Source organism: Dasypus novemcinctus, chromosome 9, assembly GCF_030445035.2.
Source record: "Dasypus novemcinctus isolate mDasNov1 chromosome 9, mDasNov1.1.hap2, whole genome shotgun sequence".
Classification (NCBI taxonomy): Eukaryota; Metazoa; Chordata; class Mammalia; order Cingulata; family Dasypodidae; genus Dasypus; species Dasypus novemcinctus.
In genome coordinates, this window is record NC_080681.1 from 33,450,905 (window position 1) to 33,468,192 (window position 17,288).

Genomic DNA, 17,288 nt, shown 5'->3' on the forward strand with positions numbered 1-17,288 from the left:
TAACAACGTAAGTGGGAGCATGAGTTAGTTAAGGAACTCAGCGACTGACTAATCCAACCTTTTCATCTTTATCCCTCTGCTTCCCCCCCTCAACATATAAATAACACAATTTTTATTGTATGTCTGCACTTTTTTTTTTTTTAACTTTATATTTGGGTGTATTCTGATTTTTGACTTGGACCTGGCTAGACATCAGATGGACACCTTATTATCAGGTGTTATTGGTCCTTGCTGTAAATGGGAAATACTGCTTATTTACTCCTTCCCCTTAATCACTTTCACAAGGGAATTGGTTTTATTAGACCAGTACTCTGTCTTGCTTTGGTCTTCCTCAAAAGCATCCTGGGAGATAGTCTCTCCTATTTTCCTATATGACCTCTCTTTCATCAATTCTGTTCTCCCTTTCCTAGGTGTGTTTATTCCTGTCAGTAGCACCGATTCCCTATCATTTGGAAGTAGATCATTCTACATTTTTGAGAGAGAACACCCCTGTGGATGTTTCCCCCTCCCTTTTTAAAAATCCTGTCACCCAACTGCTGCTCTACCATTTGCTTTTCTTTTAGGTACCATGAGTAAGGGTAATATTAAATCATACCCTGTACTTCAACCTACTGAATGTAAAAAGTACGTCATCCTGATGAGTGGGGAGAGTATGGGTTGTCGCGTACCACGAATATTCGGAACTGCAAATCAAGAATCTGAGGATGGAGAAGCCATCCTATTCATTTCACCATGTGTTGAAAAAAATCAGTATATGAACAATCCTTGCTCTTGAAGAAGTTTCTTCTGAAATTAAGTCACATGAATATAGAACACCAAAAGGCATTTTCAAATAGATCTTTAGTAGACTTTAGCCTGCATTCACTGTTTTTTTCATACTTTGTGGTTTTTTGCAGGGAAAGTGGTAGTTCATATACTTTACCCAACATTTTTGAATACCAGGTCCATGTGTCTCAGGCAATCACAGACGGTGTGAATGGTTTGTAGAGAATTTGAAGAAGAAAAAAAAAAAATTCAAAAAGTTAGCAGAACAAATCATTAAAGTGTACTGATTCCAAAGGCAGTCTGTTCCTTTTTTATAATGTTTCCACATAGATCATCCATACTCTTGTATCATTTTCACCTCTTTTTAAGTTCCCACATCACCCTCTGAAAAAAAAGAGACACATTTTTTTGAGTGCTTGCACTTTTTTATACCTTATATTTAAGTGTGTCTAGTTTTTGACTTAGACTTGGTAAATTATCTGGTCATCACATTACCACCTTATTTCCAATTAATTAGCCAGGTGTTAATTGCATCTTGCTCTAAAGAGAAATATCACTTCCTAACTAAGCCCCTATCCCATAGGTCCCTTTTACAAGGGAAAGAGCTCTGTTAAACTAGTTTTCTTTCTTGACTTGATCCTCCTCTCAAACTTCTAGGTCTAAGATAGTCTGGTACCAACCCTTACTCTCAGGCAAGTGAAATGATCATTAAAGTATTTGATGTTTTGATATGGAGGTATAAAATCAGCCCTTGATTTTGTGAAACATGTTTAAGTTTTCCATTGTTTTTGCTTTAATAAAATGTTAAGACCTTTGGGGTAGTGACCTTTTATTCTAAGAATTATATCTGTCAGTGAGTTCCCTGGTCAGGGTGTAACTTTTACTTATTATCCACCCTTCTCTAAAAATGTTATAGAAAGGTTTTGATAATAACGTGACTTCATATGGAGAATCTTACATTTTACTGTGTGAAATTTTTTGTTAATAGAAACATCTTTATCAATATCTTCTTCCAATCTATTGATGTTCCACTTGAGGGTGAGGAGGTAAGAAATATTAAACTTCTAGCTTATATTAGGTGAACCCACAAATCTTTTAAAAGAGTGAAACCTTTATTTCCCCCACTCTATTTAAGACAGACATACAAACCGATGATAGAATTTCCATTTGTATCTGGAGCATAGAGGTTTAAAGCCCTGCAAGTGAGGGTTATTAAGAATTCTGGCTACATTTTGGTCCAAAGTTAAATATTTTTTCCTATTTCAAAACTTATGAAATATTTCAGATCTGCTGAAAATAATAAAAACAAAATAAAAATCATGTGTTTACTGTCTGACATAAGAAACAAAACATGACAAATAATATCAAAGCCCTCCAGGAATTAAGTTTAAAACCAGTATGAGGTATTAGGAGGATTTGGTATTTATATTTATTCAATAATTATATACGATGGGCCATTTCCTTGCATCATCTCCCTTAATTCTTACAAAAGCCTTCTGAGAGGGTTCTTATCCTTATCCTTAAGTGAAGAAACTAAGCTTTAGAAAACTCAAATAATATTCCAGTGGTAACATTGCTAGAAAATATTGAAAATCAGGAATTTTAAATTCTGATTTGTGTTATTCTAAGGTCCATATGTGCTTTTCAGTATATAAACTATGATGCTTTCGAAGAGTGATGTAAGAAAGATTAGGATGCCCAGTAAAAACTTTTCATTAAAAAACTGATTACTGTATAATAATGTCCAATGGAGGCATTATAGCATAATTTATTTAGTAATTCATTCATTCAATATATATTTATAGTGCCCAACTCTATGCCAAGCACTGCTGTAAGCTATGGAATAGATAAAATCCTATCTTCAAGGAGTAAGTCAGATGATAAACAAAATAATAATAAAAGATAAAATGAGTAAAAAGTACCTCAGGAAAGAGGAATATAAAACAATAGTGTTAGGGTTGAAAATTTAGGAAAGTTGACCAGGTGACTTAAATAAAGACCAGAAGAAAATAAGGGACCTAGATATGTTGATCTGGAAAATGGACTTGGCCCAATGGATAGGGCATCCACTTACCACATGGGAGGTCTGCGGTTCACACCCCGGGCCTCCTTGACCCGAGTGGAGCTGGCCCATGCGCAGTGCTCATGCGCGCAAGGAGTGCCCTGCCACATGGGGGTGTCCCGGCGTAGGGGAGCCCCACGTGCAAGGAGTGAGCCACTCAGCGCAGAAAAAAAAAGTGCAGCCTGCCCAGGAATGGTGTTGCACACACAGAGAGTTGATGCAGCAAGATGACAGAACAAAAAGAAACATAGATTCCCCGGTGCTGCTGACAAGAATAAAAGCAGATACAGAAGAACACACAGTGAATAGACAAGAGAGAGCAGACAACTGGGGCTGGGGGGAAGGGGAGAGAAGTAAATAAAAAATAAATCTTTAAAAAAAAAAAAAAATAGGAGAAGGCAGGGGCAGGAGCAGAAGCCAGCAAATTAACTAGAAGGCGGCTGATGATGTATTCCGGGCAAGAGGTGATAGTGACTTGGACTGGGGTGGTGAGAAGTGATTGAATTCTGAATATGTTTTAAAGATATTAATAAAGCTGACAGATTGAATGTGGAAATGTAAAAGAGAGAGGAATCAAGTTTTTTGGCCTGGGCAGCAAGAAAAACAAAATTCCTAATTTCTGAAATGGGCACGACTACAGGAGGATTTGGTTTAGGGAAGGATACGAGGAACTCAAGTTTGTTTATTTTAAAAATGAGGTACCTCAAAAATGCCCAAGTTGCCCCTTTAGTATCCAGATCTGGAGTTCAGAAAGAGCAGGCTTATAAATTTGGCAGTCACAAAGATGGTATCAAAAGCCATATGAGTGGATGAGATTACCTGGAGAGTGAGTGTAGAAGAGTTTGGACATAGCGCTCAAGAGTAAGCCAACATTTAAAGGTTAGGAAGACAGGAGAAAACAGCCAAGAAGGGCAGGAAAAAAACGGGGGTGGGTGCAATCTGGAAGCCAAGAGAAAAAGAGTGTTTCAAGAAAGAGAATTTAGTGTTCACTTCTTTAGTACGTATACTAAAATTGGAACGACCAGAGAAAATGAGCATGGCCTCTGCGCAAGGATGACATGCAAATACACAGAGCATTCCATATTTTTAAAAAATTTACAGTGTCAGATGCTGAAGAGAGTTTTTGTGAGATGAGGACTGAGAAATGTCCCCTGGGTTTTTCATTATGGGATAAACTGGAAAAGAGCAGAAAAGTAGTGGGAATAGAACCTGACAGGAATGGAAGGGAAAAAATTGGAGATGGTGTTGATATCTTTCAAGTAATTTTGCTATAAAGCAGAGAGAAATGGGACAGCAGCTATAGAGGGTGGTGATTTTATTTTATTTTTTTAATGTGGGAGAAATTGCCACCACCTGTTTTTATGGTGTTAATCAAATAGGCAAAACTGATGATGTATAATATGATATAATTGCTAGTGGCAGGAGGGGATGGGATATAGCAAATATATAGGAGATATAACTTGGGCTACTCGCATGGGTAATCTACAATAACAGGAGAGAAAGTAAAATATAGGGGCAAAAATGAAAGTAAGGTGCAGGGTGTGGTTGTGAGAACTTGTGGAAGTTTGCTTCTGATTGCTTCAGATTTTTCAGTGAAATTATAAGCAAGATTATCAGCAAAGAATGACTGTGGGGTAGAGGATTCCTAGTTTGAAAAGGAACGAATTGGGAGGGTAGGAGAAAGAGTGGACTAAGGAAATACATTAGCGCTAGGTAATCTTAAGAGCCCAACTGAATTTTGTAATCTTGAATTTAAATGAACATCCTGGTGTGTTTTTCTTTAGTCATATTTAACATACAAAGAGTTGTCAGATAGTTGGCCCACAGTAGTGATTTTGCCAGGCAGATACTATGGGAGAGAGGGCAGAGAAGGATACACACAAGAAAGGATCTAAAATGATTTAAAATTAAATTTGGTAAAGAGGAAAGAGATGTCACCAGGAATAAAGGTCAATAAAAGATTGACAGGAGTCACTGGATTTTCTCAACAAGAAGGAGAATTTGGTGGGGTTGGGTTACTTCATAAGAGTAAGCTGGAACGAATAGGTGATGATGGTTGCAAAGTGAGTTGTTTGAAACTCAGATTCTCCTATTTTGAGCATATTTGTGTATAAAGTTTTTGGCACCTGGAAGTATTTTGTAAAATGTAGAGTGAGTTAAAAGTATTAGCACTTTCAAAACTTTCGCTGTGTAGCAAGTAAATTTACAAAATCATCTTTCCAGGGTATATTCTTCTTAGCAGTTCCCATTTCCTGACGACCTTACCAAATCAGTCTCATTTTCTCTTTCCTAATTTGATAGGTCACAAAAGGCTCTTTTTTAATGTACTTTTTAAAGGTACTTTTTTAATGTACAAGATAAGCATTTTCTGTAGTCGTATCTATTGATCTTTCTCTTTATGGTTCACCTTTAAGTTTAGAAAAGGTTTTCATAAGCTCTTTTCATAAGCTCTAGAAAATGTGATTAAAAAGATACTGAAAATTAATGAGTTTTTAGTTGTGATACAATTTAGTCATTAATTTTCCTATATATCAGTAATAAACAGTAAAAATTATCTTGGAAAAAGAGGTCCACTTAAATTAAAAATAAAAGTGTATCTCGGAATAATCTCAACGAAGAATAGGCTAGAACTTGTACAAATAAACCCTGGAAAACTATATACACAAAATTTTAAAAAGATGAGTAAAGGGAAAGATTATAAATTCCTTGATGGAAAACTGTTTCATAAAGATAGGAATTTCCCTGCAAAATATATTTTAACAATTCCTTGTAAAATTCCAGTGGGATGTAAAAAAAACCTAATTCTAAAAAAAAGACAAAAATAATAAAATAATTTGCATGTCCAACTTCAAAAATAATCAGCAATGGATTGCATTAATCAAGTTTGGTATAGTAGGCATGGTGCTATCTCATTAATTCTTCCACTATTCCTTGTTGGTATTACTACTCTAATTTTCTAGATGAGGAAATGGAGATTCTAAGATATTGAATTAAATGTACAGGTATAATTCTGGAGCAAAGATTTGAATCTAAATCTAATATCAGGGAAACGGACTTTGGCCCAGTGGTTAGGGCGTCCGTCTACCACATGGGAGGTCCGCGGTTCAAGCCCCAGGCCTCCTTGACCCGTGTGGAGCTGGCCCATGTGCAGTGCTGATGCGCGCAAGGAGTGCAGTGCCACACGGGTGTCCCCCACGTAGGGGAGCCCCACGCGCAAGGAGTGCACCCATAAGGAGAGCCGCCCAGCGCGAAGGAGGGAGCAGCCTGCCGAGGAATGGTGCCGCCCACACTTCCCGTGCTGCTGATGACAACAGAAGCGGACAAAGAAACAAGACTCAGCAAAAAGACACAGAAAACAGACAACCGGGGGAGGGGAGGGGAATTAAATAAATAAAAATAAATCTTAAAAAAAAAAAATCTAATATCAAAACCTATTAACTACTTTAATATCTGATAGCTGGGATTTGAGGTGCAAACAAGGCAGTGTAGGAATGGGAGAAGTTAGCTCTCCCAGAGTAAAAGGGGTAACAACTATAATTATCAAAATACTGTAATACTAGTCCAAGAAAAAGATGGAAACACTTGGAACTTAATAGGTAACTCTGGAATCATCTTTATAAATGAAGAAACAGACCATTAATTCATGATTAAGTGGGTTATCACACATGAAAAAAGTAATTTATTTAATAGTAATGTTAAGATGTTTGGGTGGTGATCACTTTAGGTTTTCATTTATAGTAAAGTATATTTCAGAAAATTTAAAGGGTTTAGGAAGGATGGGAGAATGAAATCCAGGTGAATGCTTTTAGTTTAAATTTTATTATGTCAAAATTATTTCTGTTGTAACATTAATTCACAAGTTGTCTGGTTGGAACTTAGCTCTCTAAATCTCTTAGGCTAAACAAAATATTCCATGTTTTTTAGATGAAATATGTTGAGACCATTTTGAGAAGAATTTTTTTTTTAATTTAATAATTACATGTTTGTGTAGACCATTATATGTCGTGTAGTAGGGATAGCCAAGACATGAGAAACAATTTCTCTTCCTCAAGCTGTTACTTTAGTCTGAGATCATACTTAAAGTAATGTCTCTTTCAAATTATCTAAATATATATTTTAGTTAATAGAATAAGAAAATCCAATTTCATGAGCTATCTTTGTAATAACTCTAAAATTTATTTGTTCCAATTTGTGGTCCATTTAAAAAGATACAGTAATTCATAGTCATTTCCTTGAAAATGAAACTTTAGATGTTATATAAATTAAGTCTGGACTAGCAAAATAATGGATTGCATCAGAAGAATTTTCTGAGGAAGACATTTTTAACAGAAATTTGAAAGAAGGGAGGGTTAAAGGAAGGGTGGATGAGTTCTGAAGCAAATTGGAGCAAAAAGGTAAGGAGGAGTTTGAAACTAGAGTGATGGTAAATAAATTTGCCATTCAGAAGGGATAACTTACATAGAGTGGTTTGGATTTAATACTGAATATCAGTAATTTCACAGGTTTTTTTGAAAGTCAGGCATTGACCAATTAGGTGAAGATTTAAAAAAAAATCTGGTTTCACTTTTTGAATAATTAGAATATACTGGTAATTGGCACTTTTAAGTTTTTGAATAGAAAACAATTAATTACAATTTTTTTATATTTTCAGAATGGAAGGAACTTTGCAACTTGGCATTATAAATAGAGACTGTTCTATTTCTACATTGACACTTAACTTGATATTTAATTATCCTTTAATCATGCATTTTTTTAGATTTCTTATTCATTCAACAGATATTTGAATATTAAATATTTAGATAGGCTTTGGAGTAGATAGGCAAGTTAGAATCTTGGGGAATTTAAGACATAAGAAAATACTGATTATGAGTCATGATAAATACAGAAGAGAAAGGTTATTTCTGCATGTACTTTGGCTTATATTTAAGGGTCAGTCACAACAGGAATGATAAATATGATCATTTCCTTTGCATATATTTCTTAATCTAAGACTTTAAGAATTTGACAGATGATAAATTATATAACCATGCCTTAGACACTCTCATTTATAAAAGGTGGTACATTTTAAGGACTGTGATTTAGGACTTTTTTTTTCCTCTCAGGAATACTTGCAAACAAAACTTTTTCTTTCCCTCTCCAGAGGTTACGCACAGAAAATAGACTTTTAAAACAGCGCATTGAAACATTAGAAAAAGTAAGTAAACAACTACTTATGCAAACTTTAATGGATCGTGCGGTATTTTTTCTCTATTTTAAATAAAGCCTCAAAAAGTATAGCACATGTTTAAGTTGTATTGACAGCTTAACTTGCTTAGCTCTTACTGCTTAACTAACTAGTCATTAATAAAAAGTGATTGGTACTACTCATTCTTGAACTTTCTGCCTAAAGTTGTAACTGAGTTCATTAACAAGTTAGAGTAATGTATTGATATTATTTGTCTTCTTTACATATAATCTCCAGAAAGTATGTCTTTAGAGTTAATCTAGTTGGGAATTCTTTCCGACAAGTTTCAAGAGTTGCCCTTTCTATCCATGTTAAATGTGGCAATAATTCCTTTAAAACCTAGGATTTGTTTAAGTTTAGGCAAGTGATGGATTTCTTATGTAAAAATTCACTATCATATTGATTTCAACACAGGGAAATTGTGCTTAAAATTTTGGTTCTTAGAATTATTTTGATATTCACTTGTTAGCTCTTTCTTTTTCATATAGTGAAACTGGGAAAATGTGGAAAATTTGCATTATTTTTTTTCTGTGCTTTTGATGTAGTATCTTTTATAGTCCTCTTTCTGATGTAGTCTTGTTTCTGATGCTATAAAATTATATTGAGTAATAAAAGTGTAGTTTGAGAGGTTTGATTTATTAAAAGAAAAATATCTCAATTCACAAATTCTTTTTTTCCACTTTTTACCAAAGGTGTGACTAAATAAGTTTGAAAGTACCCCTCGTGATATTGCCAAGTATCTTAAAATCTTTACTGAAAATGTATAGCTCAAACTTTAAGAAATAAATAAATGGAAATACGAATAGTTTATAAAATGTCCTTTTGTTTGAAAAGTATTGATATTAAATATCATTGCACAAGGACAGGATGTTTATCTTCTTAAGCGGTCTTTTATCTTTAGATTGAAAGAAACATTTTCACAGAGAAAGCATTTTTACTTCATTGAACCGCGTAGTGATAAAGGTGCTGTAGAAAAGTCTAAGTTTGGATTTTGTTTCTACAAAATTAAGTGTCTTTTTACTGACGTAGATGGCCTAGGTGTGTTCCTTAGCACATAGAGTTCTATAAATACTTATGTATTAATTAAAATCTATAACCAGGAAATTTACCTTTCTCAATTATTGCTAGATTTTATTAAGTTGACTTTATTAATTTTTGTTGTAGTATATTTCATGTGTCATATTTTCTGTGCTTTGCTTCTTTGGAAGTTGCTATTGCACAAATTCCTAGCTCACTTTATAAGTGGAAATGCTAACTCAAATTCCTTCTCCCTTTCATATAAGTCATTTGGCATTTAGAGAGGTTGTCTCCAAAAATAAAGATTTAAAGGTTTATTTAAAAAGAAGATATTTGCTTGCACCAAGTAATATAAAAACACTTGGAATTTATGTTTAGTTTTTTCTAGAGGCACATGATTTTCAGCAGTCTGTCCATGTTTGGTAAGTTTTTCTTAAGGTTTAAGAATAAAAGTCCATTCAATAAAAAATAGTTTTAAAATTTAAATATACATTTTAACTAATAATGAAAGGTAGGTGGAATTCGGGTATGCTTTGTTTCTTCTTATTCCTAATTTTATCACTTTTATTTCTTTTCTTAAATTTCTATCTCTGAATTTTTCCTTTTGTAGGAAAGTGCTTCCTTGGCAGATAGATTGATACAGGTATAATTTTTATTTTTTTATTTTTTAGCATTGTCTCTAACTTTACTTCTAAGGAAAGTCCTAAACCTAGAAATTCATATTTTAATGCATGCAATTTTACATGCATTTTTCTAGAAATAATTTTTTTGGAATGGTACATATGGGCATAAACTTAATTCTTAATAGCCATATATGGTCTTGGTTTATTTTAGAGGTATTAAAATAATCAGCCTTTTGCACGTTTTAAAGCTAATTTATTTTAAAGTATTTATTTCAAATGGCAATGAGCAGATTCTGCAAAATTAACACTTTCATTGAAAATTTACTCCTGCATGTATATCTGAGTAATATTGCATGAATTAAATTTTTATTGACTGAAGGAAGAATTGTTCTTAAGATTGTCAAGTAAATTTTCATTGAGTTTTCCAAAATTTGATGGAATGAGCTGCTAGCTAATAATTATCTAGGCTGTTCTATTTTCTGAGGTGATTTTTTAAAAACATTTCAAAGTAAATAACTAAACCTCACAAAGGCAGTCTTTCCTGAATCTATCTTAAATTGCCTTATGCACACAAAAATTATGTCCTAAGGGACAAGTGACAAGAGCCCAGGAGGCTGAGGAAAACTACCTCATAAAACGGGAGTTGGCCACCATCAAACAGCAGAGTGATGAGGCCAGTGCTAAGCTGGAGCAAGCTGAAAATACCATCAGGAAGCTCCAGCACCAACAACAATGGGTAAGGAGTCTGGTAGTGCTTTTTCTCATCTTTCTCATCCCCACCCCCCCCAAAGCAATTTTTATTTTTTAGCACAACTTTTGTGCTTTAAATAATTTTGTCTTCTACTTTAACTGAATTCTTAAATTATCCCAGTTTTATGTTCTGTAAAACTAAGGGGTCTTATTGTGGCCTAAAGGCCCCTTGTTCTAACATTTTTTTTTCTTTCTCTACAGTTTTATTAGAAATAGGTAATGTTTCCTTTCTTTACATTACATTCCACGTCACAGAAAATATGCAGTGTATGCTAGACCTGCTTTTTAAGTTTTAGAAATGTTTCATAATAGGTGTCATTTTGCCAAGGGAAGTTTTAAAATCCTAACTTCCAGTTTTTCATTGTGCAGATGAAATATCACCCAGCATGCAAAACATGTAATTAAACCATTTAAAGCTTTGATAATGCAGTGATTTATGTCTTAGACTAGACTTCCTACATCCAGATATTGAATTATGGATTGATATATACCTACATTTTTTCATGAGAATAGAAATTTTCAAGATGAAAAAAAAAGAACAGTTTCAAAAATTATGTTAACCTACTAATGGTACTAAATAGCTGCTGATTGTACAGCTAGCTTCAGGTATGTAACTCAGACATCATTTTTTATTGGCACATTCAGATTAGAGTGATCTTAATGGTGAATATAAGGGTTAAAAAGAGAAGCCAACTGTTATCTTTGAAAAGATGTTATTTCTTGTTTCCATTTTCTGTTCTCAGGTAGGAGTTTGACTGTAACAGGAGTAGATAGAAAACCTTGTGTTAGATCTCCATACAGGTCTATAAGGCAAATATAATGAATACAAAGTGTGACGTTTCTTTTATTCAGTATAGTAAAAAAACAATGACATCTGGCACAAAAATCAGAAAGTTAAAAAGCAAAATTTTAAAAATGGGCAATTGAGAGAACTCATAAACAATTTTTTCAATTATATGTTACTGAAGTAGCTAAGAAAATGAGTGATAAAAGAATAATAGAGGGAAGTGGACTTAGTCCAGTGGATAGGGCATCTGCCTACCACATGGGAGGTCCACAGTTCAAACCCTGGGCCTCACTGACCCATGTGCAGCTGGCCCAAGCGCAGTGCTGATGTGCACAAGGAGTGCCGTGCCACGCAGGGGTGTCCCCTGTGTAGGGGAGCCCCATGTTCAAGGAGTGCACCCCGTAAGGAGAGCTGCCCAGCGCGAAAGAAAGTGCAGCCTGCCCAAGAATGGCGCCGCACACACAGAGAGCTGATACAACAAGATGATGCCACAAAAAGAAACACAGATTCCCAGTTCCGCTGATAAGGATAGAAGCTGTCACAGAAGAACTCACAGCAAATGGACACAGAAAGCAGACAACTGGGGGGGGGGGTTGGGGAGGGGGCGGTGGTGGAGGTGGTGGAATAAATAAATAAATAAATAAATAAATCTTTGAAAAAGAAAAATGATAGAAAGATGGGGCTCAAATAGTTTTGTTCCGTCTTTGTATGAAATATCAATAATAGCAAAGCATAAAAATAGAAAAAGCAGAATTGGGGGAGAGGTCATGTCTGGGAATTAAGCTGAAATGAATTAGCAGTGCAATATGATTCAGAAGCACAGGTTTATATCAGCTTTTGGCATAAGCTACAGTCATAATATATTTGAATAGTATATTAATTTGCTGCGGTTTTAAAACATTGAGACCTATATGTAGATAGGTCTACAGGATACAATATTAAGTTAATTGGGAAAGCACAAATGGCCAGAATGAGCTGAAGCTTTTGAATATTGCTACATAAAACAAAAGATTTTGTGTTCTTTTTCAAGGACCAGATGCACCCACATTGTGAGACTAATGTATAAACAAAGAGAAAGCAGGGAAGCAGACTTGGCCCAGTGGTTAGGGCGTCCGTCTACCACGTAGGAGGTCCGCGGTTCAAACCCCGGGCCTCCTTGACCCGTGTGCAGCTGGCCCATGCGCAGTGCTGATGTGCGCAAGGAGTGCCGTGCCACTTACGGGTGTCCCCCGCATAGGGGAGCCCTACGTGCAAGGAGTGCACCCCCTGAGGAGTGCCACCCAGCGCGAAGGAAAGTGCAGCCTACCCAGGAATGGTGCCACACACACGAACAGCTGACACAACAAGATGACGCAACAAAAAGAAACACAGATTCCCATGCCACTGACAGCAACAGAAGCGGACAAAGAAGAACACACAGCAAATGGACACAGAGAGCAGACAACAGGGGTTTGGGGGAGGGGGAAGGGGAGAGAAATAAATAAAAATAAATCTTTTAAAAAAAAAGAGAGAGAGAGAGAAAGCAGATCTATACTTTGACTTCCATTTTTTTTCTCACAAGGAGATGATTTCCTAAACCGTAAAACAGGCATATAAAGCAAGTGATGCAAAACACAGATGAGAGATAGTAAGGGAGTGCTGGTCCAAGTTTCTATTTTCAGAGGAAAGTGCATATGCCTAAATTTTAAAATAAATTGCAGAATGAGCATAGAAATATTATTTTTAAGGGATATTAGAAAATTGGAGATACTAAAAGCTTTGAGGTAGACAAATACATTGCTTACATTAATAAAGGTTTGATATCAAAAAAGATCAGTCATCTCAATGCTTTCTTAAAAATTCCCATAATATTTGACTTGTGAACAATTAGAATAACTTTGATTCACCAAAAGCCAATTCACCATGTATAAGTCATAGCAAACTAATTTTGTTTCTGTAGTAGACAAAACTGTGCCATAAGTGCAGTTTTTACAAGTTATTTACAAGTTATCTCCTCTCATGATATGTTGCTAGACAAGGCAGGGAAATACAGGCGAAAGTGGTAAACTTAGGTGATTTTATAGGTGATTGACATATAAAGAATCTTACTGTTCATGTGAAAAGAGGTCAGAGATCTTTGTCTTCTAAATCTTTCCTGACCAATAATTTATTCTATAACTTAAGTCTTCATCTACAATGTATAGATTAAGTATTTTAAAAATAAAGCTAATATGTTTGATGAGGAATTAAAATTCCACAAGACTTAAATCCTCTCTATTAAGAACAAGAAACTAAAATAAGATTTTTTTTTTTCAGAAATAAATTTGTCACCTTGCCCTTAGGTTCAAAAATCAAAGATTTAGCTTAGTAATCTTTATGTATCAAAGCCCTAGACATTTAGAAGTGCAGTCTCCTGGAAACCTATTGATCCCACTGAATTCTAAGTAAATTTGTAATGTTGTATTTGGTTTGAATATTTTTGGGAAGTGATTGTGGGTATTCCTGACATGGAGGGAAAATAGACAGATGTCTCCTGACCTTCCCTATTCTGTAATTCTAGAAGAGAATGTGAAAGATTCATATAAGACTTTTAAGACACAAGATTTGATATCAGGAATAAAAATCAGTGTTACCTGATTAAACACACAAATAGATGTTAATAAACTAAAACCTAGCAGTTTTTAGTGGAAGTTGTGAAATCTTTTAGATGGTTAATTTTAGGAAATGTATTTGTTCAGCAGCATTAGGAGCTGCCCACACCCGATTAATCTAGTGTGTTTTGTTTTTCTTTATGAAAATGGAAGTTAATGTTTAGTATCTCTTCCTGCACTAAAAACACTCTAATGCTAACTCTACAAAAGTAGTGACATTTCAGGAAAAATTGATTTAATTTGTAAGTGTTAGTTGATTTTAAGTTGTCTTTCTAAAAATCGCAAATAGAGTATTGACTTCACATATTTAATTTGGTGAACTGTTAATCCTTTGGCCAAGATACCTATAAATCTGGGCAGGGGTTTTCTTCTAAAACTAAATTTGACCTTAGTCCAAAGATTGAATGGAGTAGATGTAGTTCAAGTGGTGGAGCACCTGCTTCCCATGTGTAAGGTCCCAGGTTAGATCTCCAGTACCTCCTGAAAAAACCAAACAAACAAAAAAAACAACTTTCACTGGGGAGTGGATGTAGCTCAGTGGTTGAGTGACTGCTTCCCATGTCCGAGGTCCTGGGTTCACTCCCCAGTACCTCCTTGAAAAAAAAATAAAGATGAAATGTTTCACATGTAATCATCTTTTCCTTTCAACTTCAAAAATAGATGAATGGTCACTTTAAATATAAGCAATTATTTTCTTAGCCTTTCTTTAACATTAAAAATTCCTGTGGTTAAGAGTATACAAATAACCAGAGATAAACTTCCACCTAAAAGGATGTTTGTAATTTTTCACGTATTGGCAACAAATCATATAAAAATGGTGTACTAATATTTCAAGGAAATTCAGTGTAGCAAATCTTAAAATAGTAAATTGATAAAGCTTTGATTTTTTTTAAAAGACAATTTGTAAATGTGAGGAGAATTATAAACTTCTTTTATAGGTCATATGCTGAGAAAAAGCATGATATATCTTTTATTTTTTTTCTGCTATGACTTGTGTCAAAACCTATTCTGGACCACTTGGCTTATGTAATAGGGTTTTTTTATCAGATGTTTTTGAATGTGACAGTGCAGATATGCCATGTCCCACACTGTAATAAATTCTGTTTATTTTTGAAACAAAAACATGTGTGTAATATTTTTTAGGGACTTGTACAGTATTACTAGGTGGGCATTCTATTAAAAAGTTCTTTATCACTTTAATAGACTGTTTACTGAACTTTTTATGGCATTAGCTACTTCCCATTCCCATGCAAATTTTATTAAGAGTTTTTTTTTCTTAAACCAAGAGGTTAACTAGCTAATTCAGCAAATATTATTTGCTCACCTACTATGAAAAGCACAGTTCATCTATGATAGTACAGTGGTAAATCACTCAAACTGTCCTTGACTTTGCTTTCATGATATATAGAAGGACATGATTTTTAAAATTAGTTTTACAGTGAATTATTTAATATTGAATGCTCCAGGACTTGACCAGTTTGCTCAGTCAATGGCATGAACTTATAGTAATACAAACCAAAACTTAAATAGAACTAAATTTGACATGGCGAAGTTTGTGATAGTCTAAACCTCGACAGAAGAATCACCTTCATGACCAAATTTAGATCTGCAGAAATTTGAATTGGGAGAAATGATGACTAAAATATAAAATTTAATTGCAGAAGCTCTATTGGGTCAGATTTGAAGTGGACCAAAAAACAACCAGCGACAATAACACCAACAATAAAAACTTCTAATGAATTAAGCTAATATTATGTTTGTAAAATTTAACCATTAAGAATTGATACCAATGAAAATTGCTTTTGGCTATTTTGGAAATAATTGGACAGGGTTATTTGCTGTGTAGAAAAATTGATAATAGAATGAATTTGGCTTTGTGGACTTTAGATTTATTCTAAAAACTTTATTATACTAAACAAAGTATATCAATACTTAATTTTTTAAAAAGATTTATTTATTTACTTTTTTTTTCTTTATCCGCCCCCCCACCCCGAGATGGTTCTCTTGTCTGTCTGCTCATTGTGCTTACCTTCTCTAGGAGGCACTGGGAACCAAATCCGGGACCTCCCAAATGAAAGGCGAATGCCCAACAGCCTGAGCCACATCCATTCCCTCCTGCAGACTGTGGTGTCTGCTGGCTTGTGGCATCTGCTCATTGTGGCAGGGGCGGCATCTGTTCTTTTTATTTTTATTTTTATTTTTTAGGATTTATTTATTTATTTATTTATTTATTTATTTATTTCTCTCCCCTTACCCCAGTTGTCTGCTCTCTGTGCATTGGCTGTATGTTCTTCTGTGTCCACTTGTATTCTTGTCAGCAGCACCCCAGAATCTGTGTCTCATTTTGTTGCGTCATCTTGCTGCGTCAACTCTCCGTATGTGCGGCGCCATTCCTGGGCAGGCTGCACTTTTTTTTTTTTTTTTTACACTGGGCGGCTCTTCTTGAGGGGCGCACTCCTTGTGCGTGGGACTCCCCTACGCAGGGGACACCCCTGCATGGCATGGCACTCCTTTGCGCACATCAGCACTATACATGGGTCACCTCATCACACGGGTCAGAGGCCCTGGATTTGAACCTTGGACCTCCCATGTGGTAGGCAGATGCCTTATCCATTGGGCCAAATCCACTTCCCTGTTCTTCTTTTTAGGAGGCACTGGGACCTGAACCCAGGACCTCCCATGTGGTAGGCAGGTGCCTCTAACTGGTTGAGCCACATTCACTTCCCTCAATACTTATATAATTTTGATTAACATGTTTGTGTTAATAAACATGGAATAAAAATTTTCTTAGGCTCCAAACAGCAGTGTCAGAAAACACCTATTGGTCCTGATAATGGAATTGTACACCTGTCTTCTATTCATTTCAGTTTAGTATAGGAGGTAAGAAAATATTAAATAATATCCACAGTAAAGACTTTAAAGTTAGGAACAGGATGTAGTTGCGACTGCTGCAATACTCCAAAGAAAGAAATAAGGGTATTAGAGCAATAGCAATGAATTTTGAGAGGAGCAGATACATTCAAGAGATATCTGGAGGAAAATAAATAAGATTTTGTGATTGAATGAGTGCAGGTTCAGTAGAAGATGGGAGGTTTTTGACTTGGTCAGTTGTTGAGTGGTGATGTCCCTAGCAGGATAGTAAATAAATAAGGAGGTAAAGAATGGGAGTTCAGTTTTGACATGTTGAATATTAGGTTAATATTAGCACATTCATATGGATATGACCAGTAGGAAGTTGTGAATATATCTCTGTAGCTTTGTAGAAAGATATCTGCTGAAAATCTGGGCTTGAGAGTCATCACTCAGTCTGTCCTGTCATTCCGTCAGTTACAGATTTCCATCATTGTGTGATATCTTTCCTCCTCTCTGTCCCTCCCTTCCTTCCCACCTCCCCTTTTCATTTCCTTATTTTATAGGTTTTTCTATGATG

At 35.1% G+C, this 17,288-nt stretch overlaps 1 protein-coding gene and 1 non-coding gene across 12 annotated transcripts in view; both read left to right on the forward strand.

The window, feature by feature from the left end:
* Nucleotides 1-17,288, forward strand: part of EVI5 (ecotropic viral integration site 5) — a 254,969-nt gene that overhangs the window by 117,283 nt on the left and 120,398 nt on the right. For 5 of the 11 annotated variants that reach the window (XM_071217250.1, XM_071217252.1, XM_071217249.1 and 2 more), the window contains 3 exons: nt 7,968-8,021; nt 9,679-9,711; nt 10,281-10,427. In XM_071217250.1, coding sequence (XP_071073351.1) covers nt 7,968-8,021; nt 9,679-9,711; nt 10,281-10,427 — 234 coding nt within the window. The remainder of the gene's footprint in view (nt 1-7,967; nt 8,022-9,678; nt 9,712-10,280; nt 10,428-17,288) is intronic. The other 6 variants (XM_071217253.1, XM_071217255.1, XM_058303169.2 and 3 more) reach the window with 2 other exon arrangements.
* On the forward strand, nt 3,812-3,915 carry LOC111763474 (U6 spliceosomal RNA). The gene has a single exon (XR_002796341.1). It is a non-coding gene; the product is annotated as a U6 spliceosomal RNA (small nuclear RNA).